Source organism: Phocoena phocoena, chromosome 3 (genome assembly GCF_963924675.1).
Source record: "Phocoena phocoena chromosome 3, mPhoPho1.1, whole genome shotgun sequence".
NCBI lineage: Eukaryota > Metazoa > Chordata > Mammalia > Artiodactyla > Phocoenidae > Phocoena > Phocoena phocoena.
Genome location: NC_089221.1, coordinates 133,658,388 through 133,681,361, shown reverse-complemented (window position 1 = coordinate 133,681,361; position 22,974 = coordinate 133,658,388). Strand labels below are relative to the sequence as shown.

General features: G+C 45.3%; 1 protein-coding gene across 6 annotated transcripts in view; it reads right to left on the bottom strand.

Moving 5' to 3' along the window:
- The window catches only part of CYFIP2 (cytoplasmic FMR1 interacting protein 2), a 112,418-nt gene that overhangs the window by 68,736 nt on the left and 20,708 nt on the right, over positions 1–22,974 (bottom strand). For 5 of the 6 annotated variants that reach the window (XM_065874231.1, XM_065874234.1, XM_065874232.1 and 2 more), the window contains 9 exons: positions 21,485–21,602; positions 18,945–19,064; positions 18,292–18,417; positions 9,569–9,735; positions 8,670–8,817; positions 5,282–5,435; positions 4,010–4,166; positions 3,394–3,490; positions 147–223 (listed from right to left, as the gene is read on the bottom strand). In XM_065874231.1, coding sequence (XP_065730303.1) covers positions 147–223; positions 3,394–3,490; positions 4,010–4,166; positions 5,282–5,435; positions 8,670–8,817; positions 9,569–9,735; positions 18,292–18,417; positions 18,945–19,064; positions 21,485–21,602 — 1,164 coding nt within the window. Of the gene's footprint in view, positions 1–146; positions 224–3,393; positions 3,491–4,009; positions 4,167–5,281; positions 5,436–6,343; positions 6,419–8,669; positions 8,818–9,568; positions 9,736–18,291; positions 18,418–18,944; positions 19,065–21,484; positions 21,603–22,974 lie in introns of all 6 variants that reach the window. The other variant, XM_065874235.1, reaches the window with a different exon arrangement.

The window sequence follows — 22,974 nt, the reverse complement described above, 5'->3', positions numbered from 1 at the left end:
ACATTCTAGCACCGAATCCAGGCCCACGGAATCACTCAGATTTCCTTAGGTCCTAAAGGAGAAGGGAGGTTTTGCAACAGAGAACCTTGCCTTCCAGGTGGCAATCTTAGGAAGCGTTGCTGCACATAGCCCTGGGGCTCTCATACCTGCCAGCCATTGCTTTGTAGTAAGCAAAGATCTGGTCCGCCAGCTTGTAGACAAACTGATCAAAACACAGGTTCACCTGGTGAAGAAGAAGCAGGAAATGTCAATGGTGTCTGTCCGGCTTTCTTAGAGAAATTTCAGCAACTGAAAGGGGCAGTGGTGCAGGACTGCCTGAAGTGTGAGGTGAAGCAAGATGCTTTGCAGGAAAAAAAAAAAGAAGATTCTGTGGCCAACTAAGTTTGAGAAGTCTGGTCTCTTGCTCTCAAGGTCCTCAACCAGGCACAAAGAAAGCAAAATTCAAAAAGCTGTTGAGGAACCACTGTCCCCACTGGTCCCCTCCTGGCTGTTACAAGGTGCCTGCCCAGGGGGAACGCCAGATAGGGCTTCACATCCTGTAATTATACATATCAGTCCCCTCATCTCTCCCAATAGAATTTCTTGTCTTTTCCTTTTATTTTACTTTACCTTGCTTTGCAAATGAAGAAGTTGATGGTCATTAAAAATTTAAAAACCTTTTTAAAACCAGTTTGCTTAAAAAGCTTTGGTTTTTAATGAATAAGAGACCGTCTTGCCTTTTCAGTGTTTCATCATGTCAGTGGCAGAATGTGATGCTGAGGTGAGAAGAAAGTTCACAGCAGACACAGAGGATCGAAAGCAAATCCTCCAATGATGGCAAGAGCAGGGAACGGCCAAAGGTGGGGCGTTAAAGAGATGGGCTCTGATAGTAGCAGGGTAACGGTATAACTTCAAAGGAAATAGACTGTATTTAGGTGATTAATCTTCAATCCTTTTTGCACCAAACTCCCAGTTCCATAAGGTTAACTCTTTATTCAAAGAGCTTTCGTATCTTTTATTTTACACACTAAATGTTATTCTGAACATAAAAACACAGTGCTGTGTGCAGTATTGTCCTCACATGCACATAACCAAGGCCTCTGCCCTGGAGTCTGAGCTTCAAGGATCCCTAAGGGGGCCTCCTTCAGGCAAAGGACCCGTAGGATCCAGGGTGGGGTGCCCAACTCATGCCCCTCTTCTATACCCAGCTTTGAATATTCTTGCCCAAATAGCCCAAGTCCCTTCCAGGCCCTGTGTGCTCTTTTCCCTGGGCTCCTCCTCCCTGAGAGAGCACTGTACGGCAGGTGTGTGTACCCCTAGGGCCTGGGGTTGGCCAAGGGGCACAGGAGGGAGACAAAGCTTGGGTATCCACACATAGGCCCTTCCTGATTCAGAACAGAGTCTGAAGATGGGAAGAGAAAGGGGGGCAGGCCATGAGCTCGGGGTCTCAATCTATACTTCTGCTCCATGGCCTCCAGTGTTATCCAGGGCTTATCTGTGTGCTTTACTTTTTTTTTTTTTTTTTTTTGCGGTACGCGGGCCTCTCACTGTTGTGGCCTCTCCCGTTGCAGAGCACAGGCTGCGGACGCGTAGGCTCAGCGGCCATGGCTCACGGGCCCAGCCGCTCCGCGGCATGTGGGATCCTCCCGGACCGGGGCGTGAACCCGTGTTCCCTGCATCGGCAGGCGGACTCTCAACCACTGCGCCACCAGGGAAGCCCCTACAGTTATTTTTAAAATGTCACTTGGACATATGACACTCTAGAATTTTTTTGTTTTCAACCTGTTGGAGAACATGACTATCTAAAATCTTATTGGAAAATGGACCTGTCCAAGCTGTGATGCAACCAATTAACTTGTCTACTGGAATCTTCCTTTCCAAGTTTGTGTACTGCTCAGGAGACAAACAGGATAGATTTGCATTGGGGTCCATCAAGGTTTTCAACTCCCATAGCAACTGGAAGATTTAGAAAGAAAGCAGCATCTGTACTAGATTTCCTTTGAAATACATAAACTTTGAAACTAATTTGGTGGTAATGCTTGTCCTAAGACACTTACATCTTTCCTTAAGAATGCCTTATATTTGTGTGAAAATTGGCCTCATTCTACGTTTATATAATCCCATGTACTTAGGTGGAGCAGAGACTCTCATTCCAATTTCCAGATGACACAATTGAGATATTTCATAGTCCTTAGCACTGCTGATCCCCTGTTTCTGGTCCTTGCTGGCCCGTGGTAGGACTGCACTTCCTCGCTCCTCTTTGAAAGGAGGCACTGCCATGAGACTTGCTTTGACCAATGACATGTCACTTCCAGGTGGAAGCTTTAAGTATCAGAGTATGATTCACCCTGACACATCCCCCTGCCATGGCAACTAGTGAATATCCCAGATGGGTCCCAGATTAAAGACTACATAGAACAGAGCCTCCCGCCAACATGCAATGGAGAAATGAACCTTTGGTCCCAAGCTACTAAGAATGTGTGATTGTCTGTAACTGCAGCATATCCCAGCCTTTCCTGACGATTTCAGAAATAAAGCCCTTGAGGGACCATTCAACAGCTTCATAGGTGAGAGGATGGCTATTTCCATGCTACCAGTACTAGAATGAGACTCTATAAGCTGTGTGATGTGGAGGTAATGATACTTGAACACTCTAAGATTTATTATCTGTAAAATAGACAGTAGCATACACTTCTTAAATTACTGTAAAGACTATTTAAAATGTCCATAAAGTGCTTAGTACTATACCTGGCAAATGGTAAACATATAATAATTGATAGGTAGCATTACTGTTATTATTATTAGCCAATTAATCCAACTGTAAAAGACCCATTAGAAATTCATTTTACCCATACAGTTCTCAAGTTTGCCATCCCTGAACATCTGAAAAAGAAAGACTAACATCCTGTTCTAGGTCCCTTCTGATGATAATGACGTTTATAAAGGTCAGTGTCCAAAGCAAGTCACTGATCTCCCATGCTATGGTCTGAAAGTTTGTGTCCCCCCAAAATTCATGTGTTGAAATCCTAACCCCCAAAGGTGATGGAATTAGGAGGTGGGGGCTTTGGGAGGTGATGAGGTCACGAGGATGGAGCCTTTATGAACGGGATCAGTGCTCTTATAAAAGAGACCCAGAGAGCTCCCTGGCCCTGTCCACCACATAAGGACATGGCAAGAAGTCTGGGACCCAGAAGAGGGCCCTCCCCTGACCAGGTTGGCACCCTGATCTCAGACTTCTAGCCTCCAGAACTGTGAGAAATACATTCCTGTTGTTTATAGGCCCTGCAGTTTGTGGTATTTCATTACAGCAGCCCAAATGGACTAAGACACCCCACTTTGTGCCCAGCTAGAGACCTGAAAAGTCCAGACTCTTGGAACACTATTATAAGAACAAAAGGAGAAGCAATCACTTGCCTCAGCTTCGATCTCATCGTACAGGAACTGCTTTTTAAACTTAGTCAGAGCATAGTAGGCGCTGTCGTTGTACAGATCCAAAGGGTAGAGGACGTATCTGAAGAGGGAAAAACAACAGCCAGTAGCTCACTAATGATCTCTCTTAAGGCAGGCAGATTTAAACTTGCTTAGGAAATATGAACAGCTGGGTGAACAAATTCAGAGTTAGGAAAAAGAGACCCTTTCAGGGTCTAGGATGTTTCCAGCCTCCACTTAGGAATGACTTACTTTACTGTCTGCCCACAGAAAGCAAAGTCCATGATGTTAATAAATGCAAGGCTGAAAAAAATTAGTCTGGGACTGAAAGAAATCTGGTGGCCGTTAAGGCCATTAGCTTCCCTATCCCCAGAGATGATAATTTTCCCAGCGTGGCTGTTATGAACCTAGGAAGGACAGCTGGGCTGGTAGATTTCTGAACTTTTCTGCAAGGCTGAGTCACATCTGGTGGTGATTTGATCCTGGGTGGGGCACACTGCCTCATCTGGAAAGTTCTGGAAAGAACAGGGCTCGCTGGCTGGCAAACTGCCCTCTACCTGCACCTCGGGAACCTCCTTGCTGGCCCAACCCTGCCTCTTACTCCATCATAGAAGGTTCTTTGGTTTCCAGGATATGGTCTGTTAGAATCCAGGGCATGGACATCTCAATAGGGAACTGGATTCGCCGGCCCATGGTTAACTCCAGGAAGAATTCTCGGAACCAGAGCTGGGAGAGGTCGCAACACTGCTGCAGGGCTTCTGGAAGCATAAGGGAGAGAGCCTTGGGTTACACATCAGAAGCACCCGAAGATCTTAGTTCTTACTGGGTTTTTTTAAACTTTTATTCTTCTTTCATTGTGCTAGGTTCAGAGCAGGTACTGACGAAAATGACTCGATCAGTAGACCCTGCTCTCCTGTACCTGAAGGCCAGCCTAACGTCTATTTAGAAGACAGTGTTTGGGGAACTCCCTGGTGGTCCAGTGGTTAGGATCCCATGCTTTCATTGCCAAGGGCATGGGTTCAATCCCTGGTCAGAGAACTAAGATCCCGCAAGCTGTGCAGTGTGGCCAAAAAAAAAAAGAAGACAATGTTTGTTCACCCAGCAGTGTGTGTGTGTGTGGCGGGGGGGCAGTGATGTTTTAGAGCTTTAGATGCCCCTACAATTTCCATCGTGTCCTTACAAAGCCATCCTGAAAACATGCTAGCTAAGTGTCAAAGTGTGCTTGCTATAAGTGTCAAGACAGATCCACGGGTGCCTGCTTTTAACTGGACTGCAGCCATGACCCTTGCTTGTGATAAGTATGGATCCCTTACAGAGGTCTTGAAGACCCTTCCTAGGCTGCTCCCTGTGGAGAAGTTTGGGCTGTTTAAGATCACTCTTTTCAATACCAACAGACACATCGCCCCTCCCAGGACCCTGGGATGCTGCTCTCCCTCCACTCCCCACCCGTGTCCCACCTGCACATGCATCCCACCAACAGGAGAGGTGGAGCGGGGGACTTGGGATCCAGGTGCAGTCCGGGAGCCTCCTTTGCTAGGAGCAACGGGCACTAATCAGCTCAGCGCTGCTGCTTAAAAACAAAAGGCTGACCTGGTCCCTGCGTGTGTCTGAGGGTGTCACCTGTTTGTGATCCCGCTTTACTGGGAACTTCATAACAAATTACCTACAAATATCTACCAGATTTAGCTGAGTCAGAATAGCTGGACTGAGCCTGGCCTTTCCCAGAGTCTACTGGAAAGTGTGCCTTTTTTCTTTGGTGGCAAAATGTGCCTCTTTGGGTAGATGATCACGTCTCTTTGCAACTTCTGGCCCGACAGCCTTAGACGCTCTAGTCCCTAGGAGCCCTCCCCCTGCCCCCGACAGGGTGGCTCACCACTGATGTTGAGCAGGTGGGTGAAGAAGAAGGACTGCTTGTGGAAGTCCTCTATGGCGAGGACGATGGGTCCATCCAGGCTGCTCCGCAGGGTCTTCTTGGAGCCACTTTTGTCTGCGATGAGCGATTCAAGCATGGTCCGCACCATGTACAGCTTGAAAAAGAAAGGAAGATGGGAAGGTCAGGGGCTGGCCCTCCATCCAGGGGAAAAGGTTGCTTTGTGCTGTGTTTCTATTCTTTTTTTCTGAAGATATCTGCCCTTAAAAAGTACTGTCTTAAGGAAGCACCAGTTTAGGGGTGGAGAAGTAAATTTGGAATGTGTAACCTTCAAGAGGGAGACTGGCCAGCCTGGCAGGATGTTCTGCCTGGGGCCGGCGGCCTCCCGGGTGGGAGGACCTGGTAATACCAGGTCTTTCAAGGCCCAGGGTCCTGCCTGCTCTGCTTGGCCCAGGCCGTGGGCATCAGAGGAGAACCTCATTCCACGTCACCCTGGAGTCGCTCCCTGCTTTACTGGACAGCCACGGTGGCACCAGGGGTAGAGCACTGGACTCAGAGTCAAAAGAATGGGGTTCAAGGCTAGGTACGCCCCTGACTTGCTGTGTGACCTTGGGCAACAAAGTCCCACTCTGGGCCTCAGTTTTCTTATCTGCTAACGTGAGGAGGTTGCACCAGATGCTTTCTCCAACCAGTCCCTTTCAGCTCTGACATTCCAAGGAACTGTGAAATGGGGTAGGATCAGAGCAAGCCCCCCACCACCTCAGGTTTCCGACCCTCAACACCGAGGGACAGCGCCTCTGCAGGTATCAGCTGCATGGTACAGCTTGCCGAAATGCTGGGTGGATAGCAGGTGAAGATCGGTACTTACACAGGAGGCCTACTAGACAATTAACTCCTGCTTACAGAGAGCCTTAAGTGCAAAGGGCGCAAGTGCTAATCTACATCTTTCCACATCATGTGTCTTTGAATCTTAGGGCTGGAAGGGGCCGTGAACAGCCAGGCTAGTCCATTCCTGCTGCCTCCTGGAGAAGGGTACCCAACCAACCCAGCCAGGCGGTGTTATACCAGGGATCGGCAGCCTCTTCGGCCCTGTGTGCCACCAGTGGGGTGAAACAAAGCCCGCGGGGACCACTGGCAGGCCTAAGACATAGATAGGAGAGAGGAGGAGGGAATGGGAGGGCAGGAGAGACAGGGAAGAGGGAGAGAGAGAAGAGAGAGAGAGAGAGAGAAAAGCAAGAGGTATTGTATACGGTGGGAAAGCCGCCACGACTGCTAGAGGCCATCTGCCGACCACCTCTGAGATGCTCCAACCTCCCTCTGCCACCACGTCCATGCTGGCCGCCTCTGATCTTCTCTAGGACCACACCCACCACACGCCTGGCCTGGGCTGGGCAGCACGGCCACAGAAAGGAGTGGCACACCATCCCTGGCACAGCACTTTCCTTTGTGGTGAAGGAACTACGGGGCTGCTGGTTTATCAGGCAGCCCACCCTCTGCAACCCTGTCGGTGGGCACGGCTGACCATCCCTAAGACTCGAGAGGCACTGCTCTAATGATGGCCTTTGGAGGCCTCCAAGAGAGGAGTCTTCAATCCAGTCTGTGCGGGTGTCGACTGATTTGTACCAAATTCTAACTATTTGAAAAACCATTTCATCCCTAAGAGGGGAAACGTTTTCCCCACCTACTTTTATTAAACAAAGCATTTAATTCACCAGAACAGTCACCTCCCAGCTCTGCCAGATGCCATGTCTACCGTGCTCCCAAGGCCCTAACAGAGCCCCAGGGTGGGAGTCAGGAGACCTGGTTCTCGTCCCACCTCCATCTAAACTCACCTTGTGACTTGGACAAGTCACTTCCCCTCTCTGGACCTCAGTTTCCCCATCTGCAAAATAGGGGGAGGAACTAGTTTGCGACTAGTTTGTCTCTAAGGGCTCTTCCAAGCTGACTGTCTAGGAGTCTATCAAGTGTGTCTGTGCCACCCTAACATGACTTGGGGGTGTCAGGGGGGCCTAACTGTTGGTGACACTCCTTCTCATATTATCTTTACAAATGCTCCGTTCTCCCTCCCTGCCCCCCACCCCTCTCTCATTCTCTGCCTGTTGGCCCCCTTTTGCGACCTCCTCCTTTCCAGTTTCTTTTTTGCCTCGCCTGGAAGCAACACCCAGAAGCCCTGCTCAGCCTCTCCAAGCCATTCTGGACTGGAAAGGTCTCTGGCCCTTGGCATGACACAGAACCGTCTGTAGAAGCTTCCTTGAGAAGTTCCATGTCTCTCGAGCAGGCAAGAAAAGTGCAAAGGGGTCTATGAGCTGCAGGCCAAGGGAAGCTACGATGCCAGTGCTGAGAACCCAGCTCTCCCGGGTGCTGCCTCCTTGCCCCCACCCCGTGCCCAGACACAGACACACATACAGTGAGAAGCGTCAGGGGTGGGCCTCAGATGGCTCATCTCAGATGATTCAAGGAATCAGGATTTCAGAGATGAGAGAGGTTTAAAGGTCATGTGAAGCAGGAGTTCCCAGCCTGGGGCTTTGGGGGCCTGTAAGACCTTTAAAAGCTATAATGGGTCCATATGCTTTTTCTCAATAGCTCAAAAAGCCTACCAGAAACTATTTATCCTTAAGTAGGGGGCAAGGATTTAACTGAGATGCCTAGGTTCTTTACTTTTTTTTCTGTAATTCTACCGACTACTTTGGATAAGCCACAGACAACCTCTCGTTGTTGAAAAAGCTCCGGTTGGCAACTCTGAATATCTCTGATTATTAGACTTTCTCTAAGTGGTTGAGGGCTTTGGATACTTGTGATTTTGGTGGCGGGGGGTACGGGGAATAACAAAAGCGGTGTTTTGTCAGTAACGTGATCTCATCCAAAGTTTTCATTTAACGGAGAAGATAACCAGAGCTCAGAGAGGTCAAGGCACTTGCCCAAGATCCCGCAGCAAGTCAGATGCAGAACTTAGGAATTCCCAAGCTAGGACATCACTACAGGGGAAGCGGGGGTCAGCGTTCATTAAACAGGGACAGGACAGATGCATACAGATTTCACTTTAAACTTCTCCTATACTTTGGAACCTGTACTTCACAGGGCTAGGACCACCAGTCCTGGTATTACCCCCATTTGCCAGATTAGACAACTGAGGCACAAAGAGATCTGTGTAACGTGCCCGAGGTCACACAGGTATCTAGGACTAGAATCCAGGTCTCCTGAATCTTAAGTCAGTGGTCCTCCCTCTTATATCAAAACAAGATGGCAGAATAAGACTAGAGCAGCCGCTTGACCCTGCCCCTCCTGCCTGAGGACCCCCAGCCCCACTGCCCCATGGTCCAGCCAGGATGACCTACCATAGCCTGGCTGGCCTCTGAGTCAGCAGAGCTGGGCTGTGCCTGGAACTGCTTACCTGTGTGCTGGAGGGTCCCACGGCACGCCGGGGCACCTTGATGTCAAATCCACCTTTGGGGTCCTTCTCCCCTCTCAAGCACGGGTCATTGGGGGGCTCTCGGCCTCCCTCCCAGTCACAGATGGTTTTCCGAATTGCCTGTAGGACACTGGGGAAGGAAGAACCTGGATTCAGACCAGCTGGAAAGAGGCACTGCAAGCCTGTTTCTAGAGGCCATGGTGTTCCAGGACCACGTGCCTTAGAACTCCTGGCATGCTTGTGAAACATGCTCACTCCAGGGCCCCATCCCCAGGGATGCTTAACAGATCTGGTACAGCCCAGACGTCTGCATTGTACAAGTGCCCCGGTGATTCTGAGGCCCACTGGCTGTCTGAGAACTCAGCTCCGAGGCCACACAGTGGGAGAGAACCTGAGTGAAGGATGGCTAGTTTTCTTTTTGCTTTTAGGACAGTTTCATTAGTCCATTTAAATCTCTGTATATTTAAAACTTGAATAATAGCTTATATGTGTTGCACACTTACTCCATGCTGCTGTGTGCTTAGGTCTATACACGGATTATCTCATTCATCGTCCCAACAGCCTAGGGAGTAGGTACCATCATCATCCACAGTTTACAAATGAGGGAAACTGAGGTGTAGAGAAGGTAAGTAACATGACTAAGTTCACACAGCTAGACAGTGGTGGATATGGGCTCCAAACCCAGAGATGAAGGCTTAATTCATCCCAAATGTCCAATCTCCTGAAAGGGCCTCATAGGACTTGCTGGAACTCACTGGAAGGTCCGTTTGTGTTCAGACACTTCCCTGGAAGCTGACTGATCTGGGAATGTCCTCTGTGGCCTGTACCCAGCACCCCCGATTTTGGATGTGCCCCCTGAAAAAGGCCATCTGAAGACCCACCTGATGAGGACATTCTTCTTCTTCCGCACTGCCTGCCTGAGGGGTTCACGCAGGGTCACCTGGGCAAAGTCCTGCAGGGCTGCGTAGATGGTGTTCCTGATGGCCTGGTTGAAGACGCTCTCCATCCTGCCCATGAGCACCTGCAGGCCTTTGATCATGGCGATCACCTGGCCAGGCACAGATCGAGGTCAGGCTCACTGTGCCTTGGCATACCCGTCTGTCCGGTACCCTCACCACATCTCCGGGGGGGTGCTGGAGGAGACATCCTGAAGCACGAGGCCAGCGAGTGCTACTCAGAGTGTCAGTTCACGGCTGGGTGGAAACGTGTGCCAGAAGAGAAATCAGCACTCCGCTTCCCTTATCAAGGAAGCGCTGCTACAAAGCAAAGATGTCAGCCACACGCTGTGCGTGTGCTTCACCATCAGCTGATTTTTATTCTGGCACCGGCCCCCCATCTTGCCGCTGACTGGTGACAATTGGCAGCTGGTCCATGGACCATGTTTTGAGTAGCACTCTGACTTTGAGAGGTCTCTCCACATCCCATGTACCCACAGACAAGATCAAATAGAACTTCTTTCTATAGCATTTTTACAATCTTTGCTTTTGAAGTGATTTGGCCAGTTGCTGCTTGAGTCCATAAAATAGGATTCCTATAGAAGTCTTGTGAGGAAAGGCTTCTGCCCTTCTATTTACCTCCTCCCTAGCCCATTAACTCACTTATCTGTCTGCAGAGGTGGGGAGACAGGTGACTAGGATGCGTGTAGCGTCACTTTGACCTTGGCGCTCACTTGGGATCTGCCTGCCTGTGGGGTGTGTCCTCTCCTCTGGGTGCCTGTCTTGTCCCTGCGGTAATCACCCCTCCCATCCCGAGGATGGGGGGTGTATATTTATGCAGCTGCTTTGCCTGTTTCCCAGTGGTAAGTTTCATGGGATGGGGGAGGAATAGGAAGCCTGGTGTGGCCTTGAGTGAAGTCACATTCTCTGGTCCAGCTTTACCAAACCTGATCCTTTGGCCCCCATCAGCCTCAAGTCCTAACTTCTAGATTAGCTCAGAATTCAGAGGGGAGGGAGATCAGCTCCGTGTTTTGTGACCACCTAGAGGGGTGGGATAGGGAGGGTGGGAGGGAGACGTTAAGAGGGAGGAGATATGGGGATATAAGTATACGTATAGCTGATTCACTTTGTTATAAAGCAGAAACTAACACACCATTGTAAAGTAATTATACTCCAATAAAGATGTTAAAAAAAAAGAGAATTCAGAGGGGAAAGCCTTGTCAAATCAGCCTCCTGAAAACTGCCACACTTGTCACACCCCTCATGACATGGTCGATTTCCTCCCTCTGCACCAGACTGTAAGCACTGCAGGGGTGAGGCTTGGCACGTTGTGTAGGCTCCATCCCTGGGGCCCGGGGCCCTGGTGGGCCCTCAAGAGATTTTTCTTGAAAAGCAATGAGTAAATAAATGAATGAGCTTAGATGCTAAGCCTTTATGTTCCTCCAAACTGTAAATGAAGAAATAGAACATTCGAGGCAGGAGAAATAGTGAGAATAGTTCAGAAGGTAAGAATTTTCACTAGAACCAACAGTCTAATGGTTTTGCTGAAGAGAACCTTTATAGTGCAGAAATAATGAGAGAGAAGATCTAAAGGAATGTTGATTCATAAAAGAATCTGGGATCCTGGCTGGCAATGAAACCAGGAAATAAGGGACAAAGGAAGGACAAAATAGTGAAGATTTTTCAGAATAACTCCAAACACAGAAGAGTATGCAGATCTGTTAGAACTAAGGGAAAATCTTTGCAACTTTGGGCTAGGCAGAGATTTCTTAGCTAGAACACAAAAAATCACAAACCACAGAATAATAAATAAGTTGAACTTCCTCAAAATTAAAAACAGGTGCTCTTTAGAAGGCACCCACCCCCCCCCAAAAAATGAAAAGACAAAGTCACCGATTAGAAAAAATATTTGCAACGTATTTGTGAATAAGGACTTGTATCTAGAATATATATAGATTCTCACAATTTAATAGTAAGAAGATGGAAAGCTAATTGTAAAAAATGGGCAAAAGATTTCAATAGACAACACTTCACAAAGGAAGATGTATGAATAGCCAATAAGCACATGAAAAGATGCTCAATATCATTAATCTTCAGGGAAATGCAAATTGAAACCTCAGTGAGATGTACTAAATATCCATTAGAATGGCTAAGATTAGTAAGACTGACAGCACAAGCGCTGTGAGGGTGTGTGCAACGGAACCCTCATATATAACTGGTGGGAATATAAATTGGTACACCCGCTTTGGAAAACTGTTTGGCAGTTTCTTAAAAAGTTAAACATACACCTCCAATATGACCATTCGAAGAGAAATAAAAACCTATGTCTACACAAACACTTATACTCAAATATTTAAAGCAACTTTGCTTACATTGGCCAAAAGCTGGAAATGGCCCAATGTTTATCAACAACTGACTAGATATACAAATTGTAGAATAGCCACACAATGGAAAAATACTCAGCAATGAAAGGAAACAAACTATTGATACAAGAAACAATGTGGATGAATCTCAAAATTATTACGCTGAGTGAAAAAGCCACACGCACAAAATACATACTATATGATTCCACTTAAATAAACTTCTAGAAAATGAAAACAAATCTATGGTGACAAAAAATGTGATTGTTTAGGGCCAAGGATGGAGGGAAGGATGGATTGCAAATGGCATACGAAGTCTTAAAGGGAGATGAAAGTGTTCTGTATTTTGTGCTTTTGGTTTCACAGGTGTATATACAACTGTCAAAACTTTGTGAATTATACACTTTAAATGGATGCAGCTTACCAAATGTAAAGTATACCTCATTGAAAAAAACAATACTATTCTCATGGAGATAGCACATTCACGACACAAGAATTGGGTGTGATTAAAAAAAAAAGAAACATTCAGAGAACAAGATGGAGCTTTTGGACATTTAAAATATTATAGGCAAAATAAAAAATACTAACAGAGTTGAAAACTGAAATTAAGGAAATATCCCATAAAGCAGAACAAAAATAAGTGATACGCAATAAGACAGAAAAGATAGGAAAATTAGACACTAACTCCTGGGCATCCAACATCTGACAGATAGAAAACCCAGAAAGAACAGAGAAAACAGAGAGGAGGAAATTATCAAAATTAAAATTCAAGAAAATTTCCCAGACCTACAGAACTTGTATTTCCACACTGCAATGGCCTATTTAGTGTCCCAAACAATGAATGCAAAAGGCCCTTATCATGATGCCTTACAGTGAAACTTCAGAAAAACTGTGATAAAGAGATGAGACTATAAGATTCTACAGATGAAAACAAAAGAATAAAGTTAGACTCACATTTCCTAATTTCAAAACTTACTACAAAGTTACAGTAATCAAAATGGTATGGTATTGGCATATAGAAAGACATATAGATCAATGAAAGAGATCTGAAAGCCCAGAAATAAACCCTTACATTTAGAGTCAATTGATTTTTGACAAGAGTACCAAGACAATTCAATGGAGAAAGAATACGCTTTCCAACAACTGGTGCTGGGACAACTGGACATCCGCATGCAAAAGAATGAAGTTGGACTCCCTACTCACACCATATTCAAAAATTAACTCAAAATGACCAAAGACCTAAATGTAAGAATTGAAACTATAAAAATCTCAGAAGAAAACATAGGAGTAAATCTTTGAGAACTTGGATTAGGCAATGGTTTCTTAGATATGACACCAAAAGCACAAGTGACAAAAGAAAAAATAAAAGGAACTTCATCAAAATTGAAAACTTTTGTGCTTCAAAGGATACCATATAGAAAGTAAAAAGACAACCCATGGAATGGAGGAAAATTTTTTCAAATTATATTTCTGATAAGGGACTTGTATCCAGAATATATAAAAACTCTTTCTTTTGGTGTTTGAATATTGATATATTTTTAAATATACCAGTTCTGGAAACAAGATGCATAATAAAATTTTTTCCTCTTTTTCATTTTGGCTCATAAATTTGGCTGCATTTTAGAAAACAGTCCCTATTTTCCTGGTAACCATGGCAAATTAATTAGCTTTTTCTGATACAGAATATATAAAAACTCTTATACTTCAAAAATAAAAAGACAAATAACCTAAAATAAAATGGGCAAAGAATCTGAACAGACATTTCTCCAAAGAAGCTATGCAGACGGCCAATAAGCACATGAAAAGGTGCTCAATATCATTAGTTATTAGGGATATGCAAGTCAAAACCACCATGAGAAACTACTTCACAACTAGGATGGCTAAAATAAAAAAGACCATAAGTGATGACAAGGATATGAAGAAATTGCAACTCTCGCACACTGCTGGTGAAAATGTAAAATGGTGCAGCTGCTTTGGAAAACAGTTTTTACAGTTCCTCAAATTTTTAAACGTAGAGTTACCACGTGACCCAGTAATTCTGCTTCTAGGTATATACTCAAGAGAATGAAACATATTTCCACACAAATACTTGTACACAAATGTACATATCAGCATATTCATGACAGCCAAAAAGTTGAAACAACCCAAATTTGTGAATATATAAACAAATATGATATATTCATACAATGGAATATTATTCAATCATAAAGGAATGAAGTACTGATATATACTAGAACATGGATGAACCAACATCATGCTCAGTGAAAGAAGCCAGTCACAAAGGATCACATATTATATGGCTCCATTTAAATATAATCTCCAGAAGAGGCAAAACTATGCAGACAGAAAGTAGATTAGTGATTGCCAGAGGCTGGTGGGGAAAGGGATGAATGGCAAATGACCACTAATGGGTATGGGTTTTTTTGGGGGGATAACAAAAATGTTATAAAATTAGGCAGTGGTAATGGTTTCACAGCTCTGAATATAATAAAAATAAGTGTACACTTTAAAGGGTGAATTTTTTTATATATAAATTATATCTCAATAAAGCGATTATTAAAAAATTACACAGAGGAAAAAATAACAAGGAAACAGGGATTAGACTAGAATCCAACTTTTCAGCGGCAATACTAAAAGCTAGAAAACAATGGAATAATACCTTCAAAATTCTGGGAAAAAATTATTTACAATTTAAAATTCTCTAGCCACTCACTATGAGTGAATTTAGAAGTAAAACATTTTCAGTTATTCAAGATCTCAGAAATATTTTCCCCCATAATCCCTTTCTAAGAAAGCTTTGGAGGATATACTCCACCAATATAAAGAGAGAGTCAGCCCTGGGGTCCAATACAGGAGACGGACAAAGGGAATCCCAGGGTAATGATGATGAGATATCTCAGATCAGTAACTGAACAACAGATCTAGAGACAAATCAGTTCAGATTGAAGAGAAGGAAAAGGGGCTTCAGCGGGAATGGCTCCAAGAAGAAAAAGAGTAATAAAATTCATAAAATAATGATTGTGATTAGCTCTTTCGTAGGAAGTTTTACATTGGTATGTTTGAGGGCTCCTTTTTGATTGGATCATAGAAAACTTATCAAACAAAAAGGCAAAAGCTGTGCCAGAAAAGAGATGTATTCATATTAGACCACATGACTCAGCAATGAACAGTTACTCAGTTTTAGTAATACAGAGCAACTATTAATTTAACCAAAAAGTGTTAAATTGCCACTTTGGGAAGATGGGAGAAAGAAATTGGGTGTATTGGGGGTGGGAATGGGAGGCAGAGATGTAAGAACGAAACTGTTTTCTCCCAAAGTAGGAAATCAATAGAAAATGCCATAAATTGAAAAACCAAGGAAGAGCCCCATCAGGCTGTTAGTAGAAGTACAGAGATAGATACCAGAAGAAATAGCTTGATGAGGTGAGAAGATATTTCCTATTTTGGGATTCAGGGAGGAGTGAGGTGGTGCAGGTTACTATAATATTTTTGCCTTGTGTTAGTGTTGTTTAATGCCACGTAAAATTACTTTTCTTTCTTTAAAATTTAATTTAATTATTTTTATACAGCAGGTTCTTATTACTTATCTATTTTATACATATTAGTGTATATATGTCAATCCCAATCTCCCAATTCATCCCACCACCACCACCGTCCCCCCAGAATTACTTTTCTTAAATTTATTTTTACATGGCTTACTAACGAAATAAAAATTATAAAACCTCTCAATGTAAAGTAAGGACTAGAAGGAAATACAGAAAATGCCACTGGTGGTTGTGGATGGATGATTTTCTGAGACTATGGGAAGGTGAGTGTAGGAGTGGGGTTGAGAGGAGCATTTTCTAAACTACCTATGGTGCCTACGCATTGCTTTTATTAAGGATAGAGAGGTATAAACAGTTCTACAAAGTTGTATGTCCTCTTTGACTGAAAGTCTCATTTTATATAAATAGGCTTGAGGAGGACTTTCTCGCCCAGTGATGACTGGGCAACTGTCTTCCAGGCTGACTATTTGCAATGGAAGTGCCAGCAGGTCAGGACCAGTCAGCTCAATGCCAAGTGTGATTACAATCTGTGTGGGGAGAGAGGAGAGACCCACACGACCAGCAGCGGGTAAACACACCAACCAAATGGGGTGAGTCCATGCAACAGACTATCACTCAGTCATAAAAGGCAATGCAGGCTTCCCTGGTGGCACAGTGGTTGGGAGTCCACCTGCCGATGCAGGGGACACGGGTTCGTGCCCCGGTCCAGGAAGATCCCACATGCTGCAGAGCGGCTGGGCCCGTGAGCCATGGCCACTGAGCCTGCGTGTCCAGAGCCTGCGCTCCACAACGGGAGAGGCCACAGCAGTGAGAGGCCCGCGTACCACAAAAAAAAAAAAAAGGGGGGGGGGGGGAATGCAGTACTGATTTGTGCTACAATGGAGGGACCTTGAAAACATGAAGTAAAAGAAGCCAGACACAAAAACCACATATGATAAGACACTACTTATAGGAAACAGCCAAAATAGGGAACTCCACAGAAACAGGAGACTGCTTAGGGCTACAGGGATAGGGAATAAGGGATGAATGTACTGGTTTCTTTTTGAGGTGATGAAAATGTTCTCAATTTGACTGCAGCTGCCCAGCACTGGCAATATACTAAAAATTAATGAATTTACTTTTTAAATTTGCGGTACTCCTCATCCGACTTCTGGCTGTGCAGCCTGGAGCCCATCACCACCTGGGGAACATCAGCTGTCACCCTCACTGTCGACGCACCTGGCACTTTTCTACCTTATTTCACTGATTCCCCCAAGAACACTGCAAGGGAGGTGATATTATTATACCCCTTGACAGATAAACTGAGGCTCAGACAAGTGCCTTCCTAAAGGCTACATGCCTTGTAATTGACTGAGGGTTCAAATTCAGGTGGTGTGACGCCAGGGGCCCACTCACAACGACCCTGGTTGACTGCAGCACAGCAGCTTTCAGACTTTTGGGTCTGCGATTTACAGTAGGAATTGTATACTATCTACTAACTCAGGAACACATACCTGCCTGAAATGACCCCAGTGAGCCTCAGTTCTTTAAAGTACAGCCTGGAGATCAGCTAAAGAGCAACTCTAACCCCTAATGTGTATGACGCTTTATAGCCTTCACTGCTCATCTACATCATTATCTCTGGTAATTACTCTTTGATTTTCAACAATAATGCTGGGATGGAAGTGGGCAGAGATAATCAGCTCCATCTTATAGACAAAGAGGCCGAGGCTCAGAGAGATGAAGGGTCCGGGGGCAGCATCCAAGTCTCTGACTTCTAGGCTTCAGAGAGTCATGAAAGAGGAAGCTGTCACTCATAACCCAGCAAGAATGAGCTCCGTCACCCTCACAGACATATCTTTTTGTAATCAGACAAACAAAAAAACCAAATCAGAAGGTTATAAAGCAGGAAGTAGAATCCTCCCTTTAGAAATTACTACTGTTAATGGTTTGGTATATATAAACATATACACTTATGTCCTTCCATTTTGAGCAAATGTGCAAAAGTATATTAATTTTGGTAGAAATGGCATCATTTTACATGCCGCCCTTTAACCTGTTTCTTTTTTAACTTAACAATATACTTTGTATATCTTTTCATGTCAGTACATCCATTTTAGTGGCTGCATAGTATTCAATGATATAGCTGTACCTTTATTTATTTTACTTGGTCCATATTGAAGGACATTTCTGTTGTTTCACATATTTTGGCATTATAAACAATACGGCAATAAATGTCTCGGCACAGTTGGTTTATTTCCCTGAGATATATATGTGCCAAACGGTATGCTCGTTAAAAATGTGAATACAGATGATCAGCTTGCCCTCAGAGAAAGCCTGTAAAATGTGGACTGGCCACTCAAAGTATCTGAGAAGGTCTACATCCCACTTCAACCAGCAACAGACATCACCAATCTACTAGATCTTTACTATCCTGACTGGTCAGCATTCTATCTCATCTTAGTTTCGATCTGAAGTTCTCCAACCACTCCTCAGTCTGGGCATTTGTCATATCTCTTTTGGCCACGTGTTTGGTCCCTGCTGTTGGGTCTAATGGAGTGCCTCTTTCTTTGGGATTCTAAGAACAGAATACGTTTCTCCATGCTTCTGAAAGAACAACTTGGGACAGAGATGAATTCGGGTGGGAGGAGGGGGCAGGGAAGTGCATGCACAGGAGGCCCATGGCTGCCGCCCGGCCCAGCACCCCTCCAGGAAGCCCTACGGCTGCTGACACGGAGCAGCCTCGGGGGTGGGGGACGAGGAGACGCAGGGAGTCAGCACCCACCTCGACGAAGGCAAACTTCTCCTCACTGGTGTAGTTGTAGCGGGTGGCTCGCTCATACTCCTCGGCCGTGCCCGGGCAGTCCTTGTTGCAGAACTTGTCCGTGGGGTGAACGAGCTTCCAGGAGTACTGGGGAGAGAGGAGAGACCCACACGTCCAACAGCAGGTGAATGAATCAACCAAATGGGATGAGTCCACACAACGGACTATCACTCAGTCATAAAAGGCAATGCAGTACTGATCTGTGCTACAATGGAGGGACCTTGAACATGTGAAGTAAAAGAAGCCAGACACAAAAACCACATACGATACGATTCTACTTATAGGAAACAACCAAAATAGGGAACTCCACAGAGACAGAAGGAGACTGCTTAGGGCTGCAGGGATAGGGAATAGCGGGTGATTGTACCGGGTCCTTCTTGAGATGATGAAAATGTTCTAAATTTGACTGCGGCTGCCCAGCACTGGCAATATACTAAAAATTAACAAATTTGCATTTTAAATGTGTGAATGGTGTGGTGTGTGAATTATATCTTGATAAAGCTGTTTAAAAAATAGAGTGCCAGAGAGAGGCAGGGGCAGATAGATCCCAAGTGAACAGAGTTCAGGATGGAGGGGGCAGGGAAGGGACAGACCCTCTGCCCCGGGACACCTACCACCTCCATGACGTGGGCGCTCCACTTGGACAAGAGCTGCAGGCCCCGCAGGGCCAGGTCAAAGAGTTCGCGGTACTCCTCGTCCGACTTCTGGCTGTCCAGCCCGGAGCCCGTCACCACCTGGGGAATATCACCTGTCACCCTCACTGTTGATGCACCTGGCACTTTTCTACCTTATTTCACTGACTCCCCCAAGAACACTGCAAGGGAGGTGCTATTATTATACCCCTTGACAGATAAACTGAGGCTCAGACAAATGCCTTGCTAAAGGCCACATGCCTTGTAATTGACTGAGGGTTCAAATTCAGGTGGTGTGACGCCAGGGGCCCACTCACAACGACCCTGGTTGACTGCAGCACAGCACCTTTCAGACTTTTGGGTCTGCGATTTACAGTAGGAAGTGCATACTGTATACTAACTCAGGAACACATACCTACTTAGAGGTATTCAATATAGGCATGAACAGTTTTCACGAAGCAACTTTATGCTCAATACTTGAGATTTCCTCTGATTTTTTATTCCATTTCACAACAAATTGCTAATCAGAAAGCAACTAAGTTGATTTCACAACTCAATTAGAAATGACTCACGGGCTGAGAAGCACTGGTGAAGATAAACATCTGTTTGAACATGTAATATTCCACCGTGAAATACTGTATGTATGTATACTGTGTATATGCATACATATATGTGTATATATGTGTATGTGTATATATCTACATATAGAGCCAGTCCTCATTATTTGTGGATTCTGTATCTGTGAATTTCCCTATTCACTAAAATGTATCTGTAACCTCAAGATCAGTCCTTGCAGTGCTTTCATGGTCAGTTTCAGACGTGTGCAGAGTGGGAAAAAATTTGAGTCATGTTCCCAGCTGAGGCTGAACAAGGCAACTCTCTGCTCTCTTGTTTCGGCTCCTACTATACACAAGTGTCCCGTTCCTGGTCTATTTAGTGCCCCATTTTCCTCATTCTTATACTTTTTAATGGTGATTTCATTATTTTAAATGGCCCCCAAGCATAGTGCTGATGCTCTGTCTATGCCCCTATGAGAAAGGAGGCTGTGATGGGCATTATGGAGAAAATATGTATTTTAGATAAGCTTTGCTCAGGCATGAATTATAGTGTTGTTGGCTGTGATTTAACGCTAACAAATCAACAATATATATTACATAAGGCGTCTTTAAGCAGAAGCGCATGTAAAATAAGGTTATATATTAAAAACCAGCTGATGGAAACACTGTGATCGGAAGCTCACAGGAACCTACCCCTGTATTTTCTCAAAGAGTGATGGTTCAGTACTTGCTGATTTAGTGTTGACGGCCACTTTATAGAATATAACTGCTGTGAATACTGAGAGTGGTCTGTACATACACATGTATAAGCTGTATAATTCTAAAAATAGCTTTGAGCCAGACTCATTCTTAGATCATACCAAAACTGGACAAGGAATGAAGGGATCCCCAGCACTTAAATTATTCCCATAGCTTATGTTCAGTTCATTGTCACATACAGTTAAGAAAGTCAAAGGTTTGGGCTTGACCCTGGTCCATGTCCACCAGAAGCCCTCTTGAGAATGTGGGCCACTCATCTAATGACCACACCACCTGCATTTATCTGGCTGTTCTCATTTCAAATATGATGCCCTTGGATCAAAGACGTTTCCCTAGTTTGGGTTTTGGAAAGCGTAACTATGGCCATCGGCCACATGGTGGAGCCAGTGGGCATATGCGTGGTAGTGCAGAGTCTTCCAGGAGCTCCAGGTACTAAGGGAGTTCAAATCTGGAGACCTATATTTATTAAACCAACATATATATTCATTAGAAGGGTTTATACAGAAAGAGATCCAGAAGGATATATATATCCAAATGTTAATCATAGTTGGTTCTGGGTGGAAGGCTTTTACATGATTGATTTTCCCTCCTTCTGCCTATCTGTATTTTTCCTGAGGTTTGTGCACCGATCATGCTTCCCTACAAGAAAAAAAAAAAAAAGGAAGAAAAGAAAAATCCAGTGCCACTAAAAATGTAATTAGTGGGACCACAGGAGATTTTTATGACCTTATTTTGCTGCTAACTGTATTTTCTGGCCTATTACAATGATTATTTATAATTGTAATTTAAAAATATTTAGATGGTGTTATCACCATGATTGTTCAGAACTTTGTTTCTCTTGCCATCCAGGATGGAGGTGGTTTAGATCATGCACAGACTAACAATTACTGGGCTGTTACTAGCTGCTAGGCACAATGCATTTTCCATGCAGCATACTGTTTAATCCTCTCAATGAACCTTTCCAGATACTATTAGCTCCATTTTGCAGATGAGGGAACTGAGGCTCAGGGATGTTGAATAACTTGTGAAGGTCAGCAGCAGAACCAGAATCACACCCAGTTCCATCTGGCTCTAAAATCCATGCCACAAGTGTGTATTCCCTTACTCCTCCACTCTCCATGATCTCACCTCTTTTCCGGCCGGTCCTCACCCCTCCCCACCCTGGGCCCACACGGGCCTCCATCCCAGCAGCCAGAGCGAGCTCACCTCACTGTTGCTGTAGCGAGCGAGTTCGGAGATAAAGCGGATGTGGTCATCCCGGATCTGAACCATCTGCTCACAGATATTGTACTGGGGGCTGATGCTGCTCTGGGTGCACGTCCACCTGGGCAGAAAATCAGGGGGGTCAGAGTGGGTCCTGGCCTTAGGCACCTGGGTGGGGCAGGCTCCTTCCATTCACTAGTTGCTCCTGGTGCTTGGCCAACGTGGCCGGCTCCCCTGGGTGGACCAAGAGGTGTCCCAGCTACCAGCAAGAGTGCCTGCTAAATCCCGCTGTGGGGACTGCAGGCTGAACGGAACAGCCTTTTATCCTCCTGCTTGGGGCTGGCCTCCTCTAAGACCCAATCGCAGGCTTTTCCAGATAACGGGTGTCCACAGTACTTACCAGTCACGTGAACGGGGAGGGACTTGCAGCCTCTCTAGGGCTGCAAAGGACTGGAATCCAAGCAAAGAAAAAGCAAGGTGGGCGACCTCCCAAACCTATCTACTGACCCCGGCAGCACTACGTCCTGTGGTTGAAGCTGTCGTTGGAGGGGGCCTATGGGCGGGACTGGGGAAAACTAAAGGGATTGTGCCTCTTTTTCAACAGCGAGCTGGCAACACGGAAGCTCTCTATGGAGAGGAAAACCACAGCCATTCTGAAAGTCTCTCTTTCTCATCTTCTCCCCCTTCCTCTCTTCTTTCTCCTCAACTCTTTCCTCAACTTTTTTGAAAGAGACCTTTGGGAGAACATCCTAAATTGGGGAGGAAATGAATGAATAAGAATCTTCACTCTCCTTCCCCAAGAGAAAAAAAGACAACCCCGTTCACTGTCCTCCGCCATCCGGTGCCGGGTGACCCAGTGGACAGATTAGCGTGGACACCAAACAAAGCAGATATGCGCTGTAGAGAGAATTTACTATTTCAAAAGGAGCTCTGAAAGGGCGCTCCAGAGAATACTCAGAATGGTGGCAGACTTCCTCATGCCTGTACTTTGGCATGACTTTCCTTTTGAGGTCTTTGTGTAGGGATGGGGACACCATCACTTGAACCTCTGACCACCATCCTGGTCACATCACCACTCCCAACCAACCTCAGGTGGCCGAGAATTCACGCAGGGAAAAGTGAAGAAGTGAGTTCAGCATTCGGGACTCCATGCTTTTCCTGAAAGACCTCCTCATACACCAGCAGCCACTGGGTTATGAAAAGACTTAAACCAGCTTTCCCTGGCAAGACTCACCTGCTGTGGCTCAAAGCTGGTGGAGTTCAAGGACACTCCATTTACATACTTTTAAGGCCCTAATACCCTCACCCCTGACTAAAGGATGGTCGGCCCCACTCTGTATGGAAATGCAGGCAGAAACCTCCTGAACAAGGCCAGAGATCAAAGGGGTGGCCAAGACTGTAGCCGAATGTCCCCCAATTTCCATGAGGCGCTGACACCCCAGATCTTAGCTCAGATCACCTAGAGTAGTGGTTTATAAAACAACATAAGGAGA